Source organism: Papilio polytes, unplaced genomic scaffold (genome assembly GCF_000836215.1).
Source record: "Papilio polytes unplaced genomic scaffold, Ppol_1.0 DF823868.1, whole genome shotgun sequence".
NCBI lineage: Eukaryota > Metazoa > Arthropoda > Insecta > Lepidoptera > Papilionidae > Papilio > Papilio polytes.
Window position 1 is genome coordinate 1,935,395 of NW_013525336.1, and position 8,984 is coordinate 1,944,378.

Sequence of the window (8,984 nt, forward strand, 5' to 3'; positions counted from 1 at the left end):
CCTAGTCTATATATTTCTTAAATGTCTGACAGGGACCAAGCCGGTACCTCAGCGGTGTCGGAAGAGGGCGACACCGAGGTGGCGGGGGAGGAGGGCTCCTCTCCGGAGAACATTCAACAAAGCCTTCAAGCCTTCTGGGCGAAAGTCACTGACGATATCAAGAAAGTTAATGCCGTACGTAAACTACTATAAAATTATTACAAGGAAAAAATTATGACATCGTCCGCGAAAAAATAAAAAAATAATAATATTAAAAACATTATCGAAGTTATTAATATAGCTTATTAATGGTTTTTGAAATCGTCCCAGTAGTTTTCGAGTTATTTCAATACATACAAAAATACAGAAATACAAATCTTACCTCTTTATAATATTAGTATAGACTAGCTATTGCTCGCGACTTTGTCCACATGAAATTTAAAAATGTAGCCTTTGTCATCAATATAGCTTGAAAATGATGCTATAATTTTTGAAATCGGTCCAGTAGTTTTTGAGTTATTTCAATAAATACAAAAATCCAAAACAAATCTTTTCTCTTTACAATATTAGTATAGGCTATCGTACATTTAGGACGATTTCAAAACACAAGCGCTGCCGTTAGCGAGAATCAAGAAGATAATGAAACTGGATGAGGAAGTGAAGATGATTTCGGCGGAAGCTCCCGTACTGTTCGCGAAAGCTGCGGAGATTTTCATACATGAGCTGACGTTGCGCGCCTGGTCCCATACTGAAGATAATAAGAGACGAACTTTACAGGTAAGTCTCTCTCTCCCCCCTCTCTCTTTCCCTTTCTCTATCTCTTTCTTTATCTTTTCGAGACATTTACAAAGTTAATGTAATGTAAATGTTAATGTGTTAGAGAACTAACTAGACGTAGAGCTTTTAAATGTGTCCTTGAAGGGTTCTTTAGTATGCTTTATTTAAATGAACAGTTGTCGACTCCCATATTACTGATTTAATATCCTATGCCGATTCTAGCGACAGCACTCTGGACAAGATTTTTATGGCCCCTCTTTTATGAAATTGTCATTTACAGCCGCCCTTTTCTGTCAAGCGCCCTGAGCGGTCTACCACGCCCATAACTCCGGTACTGCATAACAACTGGTAGATTTAAATATTATATTTCAGCGTAACGATATAGCAATGGCGATATCCAAGTCCGACCAGCTGGACTTCCTGATAGACATAGTGCCCCGACAGGAGGTGAAGCCTACCAAAACACGTGAGGAGCCGCCGCGCGCTTCCAACACCGAACAGGTCAGTATCACTAGTTGCAGCACACGACTTTTACTACGACGGATTAATCGCTAATTAGCAATAAAATGTAAGTGTTCATTCAATAGAAATTCCAAGTGTATATTTCCACTTTACCTAGATATTGTCTATGCTTGGAATTGGAAGGGAATTTCTCTTCCGTGCAACTTAAGATTACTTGTGTTTACTTACTATTATTTTACTCTTACTTATTTTAGAAACGTTATTTCTCATCTAACATTAGTACTATTTCGTTTTATTCTACCCTAGAGGAACACCATCTTACTACCTTTACTACTCTAGTAGCTCTCGTAATCCATGTGTATTAGAAGTATGGGTACAATTCAATTTAACCCTACCTTACTCTAAAGTACCAAATTAATCTTTGCTTCATACATGTCGATATCTCCCATAACTATTACATTTAACCCCTTCATACCCTAAAAGAGCACGAGCTTGCTCTTTGTATAATACTTGGTAAATCTTCATTATAATTCTAATGGGTAATATACCATTTAACCCGAACCTACCCTAAAAAGGCAACAACTTCTTCCATACATATCATTATCTTCTATTTTAACACTTTGAAGTAACCATAGCTTCACCATATCCTAGTCATGAAGTCTCCCCAACCCCGCACGTAGTCTCTTTATCGCGTGTCCCGCGAGGTGATGACAGGCAATAACCTGTACAGTACTACCTTCAGCTGGCGCAGCAGCACCAGGCGGCGCTGCAGGGCGCGCAGCCGCAGTACCTGCTGCAACCTTGTGCACAGGTTGTACAGGTACGTTACACACACGCGGACACGCAGACACACACATATATAACGGCTTGAGCTAACACGATATCAGAATTACTACTACTCGAGATCATAATTTTAATCAAGTTTCCTACACCTAGGATTCATAACTATTATATCACAAATACGACTTACGCTAGGTTTCTGAAGTTTACATTACTTTTTTTTTATACAAAAAGGTGGCAAACGAGCTAGCGGCCACTAGAATCCTCCAAAATGACGAAGCGACCGCTGCCCATAGACATCGGCAATTGCAGATGCGTTGCCTACCCTTATACGACAGAGGAGGAGATGCACATAAAGAGGACATTTCCCCTTCCTATGCATCTCCTCCTCCGTCAAATCCATTTCCCCTTCCCAACTTCTCCTTATAAGAAAAGGGTAGTAAAGAGAAAGGGACTAAAATTGGGCCTCCGGCACCACACTCATCAGACGAAACGCGTAATTGTGTCCACTTCACGCCTATCTTCTGTGGTCGTGGTATTACTGGGGGCGAGCCGACCCATACGTGCGAAGATGTTAAAGCGAGCTCTACCACTGTTAAAATTACCTACTGATTCATTACTGTTAGGTTGACCTATTTCAAAAAAGTAAAACTCAAGTTACGTAGTTAGTGCATGTTATGAAGTTATCGAACCAAACACACTAACGAATGATTAAAAGTATCTAGGAAACCGGCCATAAAAGACACATTTTGTATCAAATACAAGAGTATGTGTAACATTCCAGCAATCAGGTAACGCGTCTACATCCTCTGGTGGACAGCCCCTTACCCTGGTGCAGCAAGTTGTCACCTCCTCTGGGGAACTGCAGCAAGTACCCGTAAGTATACATACCTTGTCAAGACCAGAAGGGTATATGTAATACTAGGTGTTAGCTGTTCCTTGTGAAATTATAAAAAGTTTATTTTCAAACTTTCAATAGCACGTCAAAACTTCACAACAAAGGCCTTTTATTGGCTAATTTGTTAACCATGGCAATCTTGCTTTGCTGCTATTGGTTTGTAATTTTTATCCCTTTCACGCATGACTTTTTCCAATTCATTCACTCTCCCAAATTAAATAGCGTGAATATATATAGCCTATATAATGACATGAGTGTAGGGCTTATTATTAAAAAAAAGACAGTATTGAAATATATATCTTGATTGCTACTTCTTGCAAAACAAATGTGTGTACGTTTTATGTTAGTTAGCTGTTCCGTGCAGCTTCGTCTTCATGAATTACCTAAGTACAAGTTTCGCAATATTTATGTTTATTTTTTGGCATTCACTAAACAGGATTTGTGCATAATACTTTCCCTCGTAGAATAAGTTATTTCTTCCACTATTGATCTAGGTATGGATATAATTGTATCTTAATTCAAAATCATTTTTAATTCTTTTGTTTTAATTAGAATAAAAATAGCATTAGCTAGTATATATTACTAGCTAACTCCCGCGACTCCGTCCGCGTGAAATTAAGAAAACAAAAGTGAGAAGCCTATGTGTTCTCCCTACTACTATCCGACTATCCTCTACATCTATGCCAAATTTCATCAAAATTCGTTCAGACGTTTAGGTTACAAACTCTAACATCCATCCATCCATCTAACCTTTCGCATTGATAATATCAGTATGATTATCTATATCTATACTATTATAATAAAGCGTAAACACACACTTCTTTGTTGCCTAAGATGGCAGCAATTACAGTGTATTTTTGAATAATTCTTTTTTTAATAAAAAGCCCTACTTCGTCACGCTTTTAGCTATATATTTTCACGCCATTAAACTTAGGGGGTAAAGATTGTGGATAAAAACCCTAATGTGGGAAAGAGACCATAAGTTGCTGCCAACATCAAGGAAGCAAGATTGTCAATATTTGTCATGTCATGTCATTTTGACATTTGACATGTAAACAATAAAATAAAATTTTTCATAATTTAATGCGGATGAAGTCGCAAGGGAACAGGTAGTTTAATATATTTGAGCAATAACCTTTTACCAGATCCAGTTATCTCAAGCGCAGTTGAACTTAGTCCGTCCTCAGCTGCAGAACAACGCGGGACAGCTTATCGTGATACAAGCTCAGCCGCAACAGACGCCGCAGATCATACAGGTCAGTTCACAATTGCATGTGTAGTCTAAATAAAAATAGTAAATTAAAAAAAAATAATAGAACCATAAGCCCAGTTATTCAAAGTAACATAAATTTAAACACTATAGGATGTTCCAAAATAAATCTATAAAAATGAGTCAGCTGGTGACATCTTGCTTCTTAATATTACAAACTAGCTTTATTCCACAACTTCATCTGCGTGGAATTAAAAGACGAAGTAACCTGTGGTCTTCCAGACTACCCTCTACATCCATGCCAAATTTTATCGAGATCCGTTCAGCGGTTTAAGTTATAAACTAACACATATCCAATCCATCCATGCATCCGCCCAAACATTCCCATCTATACTATTATAATAAAGTGTAAACACACACTTCTTTGTTGTCTAAGTTGTCAGCAAATACACCATATTTTTGAACAATTCGTTTTTTAATAAAAAGCCCTACACTTACATCACGCTTTAGGCTATATTTTTTCACGCCATTAAACTTAGGGGGTAAATTTTTTGGATCGAAACCCTAATGTAGGAAAGAGACCATAAGTTTCTGCCAACATCAAGAAAGCAAGATGGCCAAGGTTGTTTTCCATGTCATTTTAACATTTGCTATTGTCAATTTGACAAATGTAAACAATAAAATAAAATTTTCATAATTTCATGCGGATGAAACCGCACGGGGACAGCTAGTTTATAATATTAGTAAGATGAGAAAGTTTGTTAGTGTTTGTGGCCTAAACTGCTGAATGGATCTCGATGAAATTTTGACATAAATGTAGGGCATTGTCTGGAAGAACACATAGGCTACTTGTCTTTTTTATTTCGGTTAATTATTAAAATTTAGTGGAATTGACTTACTTGTCTAAACAGGTATCTTCCCATGGCGGTCAGAACCAACCACAGCAAGTGTTTCTAGCGCAAGTCGCCACCACGCAGGAGGAAACTTAGCGACGTAAATAGTGAACGGGGTCTATCACGAATACGTGACATTTGCGAGATTTTATTCGTAACGTAATCGACAACAATTGTATGAAATTTGTTGATTTACGTTTTTTAATTTGATTGGCAAAAAGACAGAACATAGTAGTAAAGAAACTTAGTGTACATAAACATTCATGGAATTTTTAAGAACATAACTTGTCTCATGCCAAATTAAAAGTAAAAAAGGGAAACTACACAAATTCTTTTTCCTCGATGACTATTAACTCATTAAAACTTTCGTAAGATAAATTATTTGTTGATGACGTAACGAAAATGTTCTCACGAATATTCATGATAAGCCCCTGTATACATGTTGCATCTCTTTCATTCTCTTTGGTTAAACAGAGATAAGTATAAACGTATGTTGCAGTCAAATTCAACATATTTGGACTTAATCTGTGAAATTGTCTGAAATCTTTAATTTTATGGAATTACTGTAAATATATTTAATAAGGAAAAATAAATAAATGTGATGGATTTATATGGCTTTTATTGTTGCATGCAGAATGAGGTACCCTTTCTGAAAAGAGATGGCATACTGCCAATAAAACCTTTGCCTTTTATAGAAAAAGATAAGCAAAAAAAATGAATCGCGCGGGAAGACGTAAAGTTAACAACGAAATGACATAAATAAAATTTTAATTGTTATATGTAAACAACAAACAACGAAATAAACGGAGGGGTATAAAATAAAAACAACATTTTAATCTATTTTTTATTAAAACAATTCTCTATTTTGTATTATATCATGCTAAATTACAACATACTATCAGAACTTTATCAACTACATTGCACAATTTCTAATTGACTACACTACTCAAAACTACAAGCTTAACATTTCATAGTATTCGCCATTTTGTTTTTTGTATCTGAGTTAAATCGCCATCTCTTTCTCTTTCTTTAAAAAGACAAGGACAAAATATGTTCTAAAACAAGTGTCAGGTGAATTTTGTTAGGTTATTTGTACGTCATATGTTAGAGTGAGACAAACTCATACATTAGAGCGAGAGAAATGCTTTGTTAATTTCAGACACAAAAAATCATAGCGACTAATCAACAGAACTAATAAAAATAATTGATTGAAATAACGATTAGATAAACAATGATCACCATTATAACAAATTCGCTGAAAATAACTTTAAAAATATATATAAAAATAACAAAAATATGAATCTAATTCAAATTATGCGTTGCTTTTTACACTTTTTATCAAAATATATACCATTATAATTAATTTAGAAAGATCGTCAATTTCGTTTTATTATAAAAATATACTCAGATTGTCTATTACCTTAACTGGTAACATTTTAGATATAGACGTCATAATTCTTCAAATAATAATTATAAACTATAGCACACTCTTAATATTAAGGGTCATGGATAACGCTGGACATGGCGTGCATGGCAGCAGAAATTGTGATAAAACAACAAGACAAGATATTTGACCCGGCGATAAGTGAAACTAAATAGCTCACTAGCGCCAACATCTTATACTTATTTTAATGTAGATTTTACATATTTTGTGACAACCTAAAAAGAGCACATTTTCCCGGGTCAAATATCGTTGACTATAACTTCAAAGATCACATAAATATAAACATTTGACAACTACCGAAGTTAAAAAAATATTGTCTTACTTCTCATTTTCTTTAAATAAAACGAGATAGCAATGTTTTTGTTGTTTCGGTAGTCGTACAGTTAAAATAACCTATATTTACTCACTATCACTGACCATAGTAACTTACACAATATTTTATTGCTTGAAATTCAACGATTTATATTATATTTATTATTAAAATCTAAATAAAGTAACATTAATATTATCACAAATTTTGTGACACTCCTAAATAAATAGTTTTTTTACAATTGGAAGACATTCAGATTTTGTTGTTTCTCTTATATCTTTATATCAGATTTATAACTTAAATATTATGCCAATATAAAATATAACAAGTCTAATTAACGTATAAAAATAATATTTTTCCCCTGTAGAAGCTATAGGGCATCAAATAGTTACCAATTTGTAGTCTAAATCAATAATTTAAATAACAAAAAAATATATTTTAAACATATCGGTAAATGTACCAATTATTTAAATATAATAATTTTCTATATTATTTTTTATAAATAAAATAAAAATATTTTTTGCATCTGGCAATATACTTATAAATAATATCTACGTCATATTTAACCTAATTTCTGCTGGATATTTATCCCGGCAAGAATTTTAAACTTAAATATAATATTATATAAATTAAATTTGTTTTTTCTAATGGAAATGTATTAATTATACAATAATTGAGCACTTTCAGGCTTATGCGTTTACTAAAAGTGATTTTCGAAGATCGAAACAATTCTGCCAATATGGCGTGATAAATTTAAATATAGAACGTAATTCTGCTAATTTTTGTGTTATGTTTTTTTGTATTATGTTGCGTTGAAAATTGTGTTTGCAGGATTGTCGTCGAATTTTATACGTTAAAACCGTAATATTTATAGTAAATATTAACTTACTGTAATTATTTCAATTAAATTATGGCGATATTATTTTCTGGCTGTAATATTTATTCTCTATTCTAATTGAGCGAATTCTAAGACTAAATTATGTGTAACTTAACATCAATAACATATTTGGTTTATTTTCTAAAAAAATAATTAACAAACAGCACCTTCGTATCACTGTGTACATTCGTTGTCAATTTTATAGAGCGAAAAAAGTAATGTTTTTTTTTTCATTAATTATTAATATAAATAATTGTGAAAATTCTATCTGAAGGAACTTTATACAATAGTTTAATGGTGATATTTTGAAATGTGACATCTCAAGTTCATTGAAAAAAAAATAAAAAAATTAAAGTCGTTAATTTTTTTCTTCTTAGCAAGATAAAAGTGTTCTATCAAAATTATAATCTTCTAGAATATGCCGCTTGTAAATATGTGTATGTTTTTTTCATAAGTAAAGTATATGAATACAAAGAATATACGAAACAAAAATGTTTGAATTTTCTCAAAGAATATTTATCTTGCACAGACATGATACTTGAGATGTGGCATTAAGTTAGAGACCATTTTGATATTTAAAAACAAACTCTTCTTTGGAGAGGTAAAAATATGTGACGTCACCGTAAGATTATAAACATGTTTCAAGCTGTGATATGTTCATAGACATTTTAATAGTTACTTCATTAGTAAGATTAAAACACAATGCTAACAATATTACGGCGACAAAAACGATACATCAATAGAAATTTTTCCACCTCTTTGGACCCATCATAATATAAAATTACCTTATAATAAGTAGATCATATTATATTATAGAATTAATATTTGAAAGATCAACAAATAAGAATAATATTTTACAACGCACAAACAATTAATATCTTTCTGATATATGTAAACATTTATTCTGAATTAAATAATATATTTTTAGTCTGTAATTAATATCACTAAATCGTTTGAGCCATTTCATAACGCTAGTGCAGGCAAGCAATATTTTTTACCTTCATTAAAAAAAAAAACAACAAAACATAACCTCTAAAACAAATAAAAATGAATTCTTGCTTTTATATTACTTTAAGAATACAGATTTATAAACAGGCAAACATTTTTGTGAATCTCTGAAAAGAAAAATCTGCATAGGTCCTGTTTCAATCTAAAAGCAAATGACTTTTTCCATTTTTGAACTAACATTTTTTTAATTGACAGAACTATATTAGCATCTGTAAAATTCCGATGTTCGTAAGTCTTAATGTCATTTTAATAAGGTAAATTGCTTGCTTCTACAAGTGGTTTGTGAGCGTATTAGTTGACCATGAAGACAGGCCAATCGTGGCAGGCGGGCGGCGGCAGCGGCAGC

The 8,984-nt window shown here is 32.9% G+C and overlaps 1 protein-coding gene across 2 annotated transcripts in view; it reads left to right on the forward strand.

Annotated features, from left to right (window-relative positions):
- LOC106103182 (nuclear transcription factor Y subunit gamma-like) overlaps window positions 1-5,611 on the forward strand; it is a 6,996-nt gene extending 1,385 nt beyond the window's left edge. Inside the window, exons 2-8 of one of the 2 annotated variants that reach the window (XM_013282866.1) lie at window positions 33-174; window positions 571-756; window positions 1,129-1,257; window positions 1,949-2,038; window positions 2,783-2,875; window positions 4,042-4,152; window positions 5,018-5,611. In XM_013282866.1, coding sequence (XP_013138320.1) covers window positions 33-174; window positions 571-756; window positions 1,129-1,257; window positions 1,949-2,038; window positions 2,783-2,875; window positions 4,042-4,152; window positions 5,018-5,095 — 829 coding nt within the window. In that variant the 3' untranslated portion in view covers window positions 5,096-5,611. The remainder of the gene's footprint in view (window positions 1-32; window positions 175-570; window positions 757-1,128; window positions 1,258-1,948; window positions 2,039-2,782; window positions 2,876-4,041; window positions 4,153-5,017) is intronic. The other variant, XM_013282867.1, reaches the window with a different exon arrangement.
- The last annotated feature ends 3,373 nt before the right edge of the window (window positions 5,612-8,984 follow it).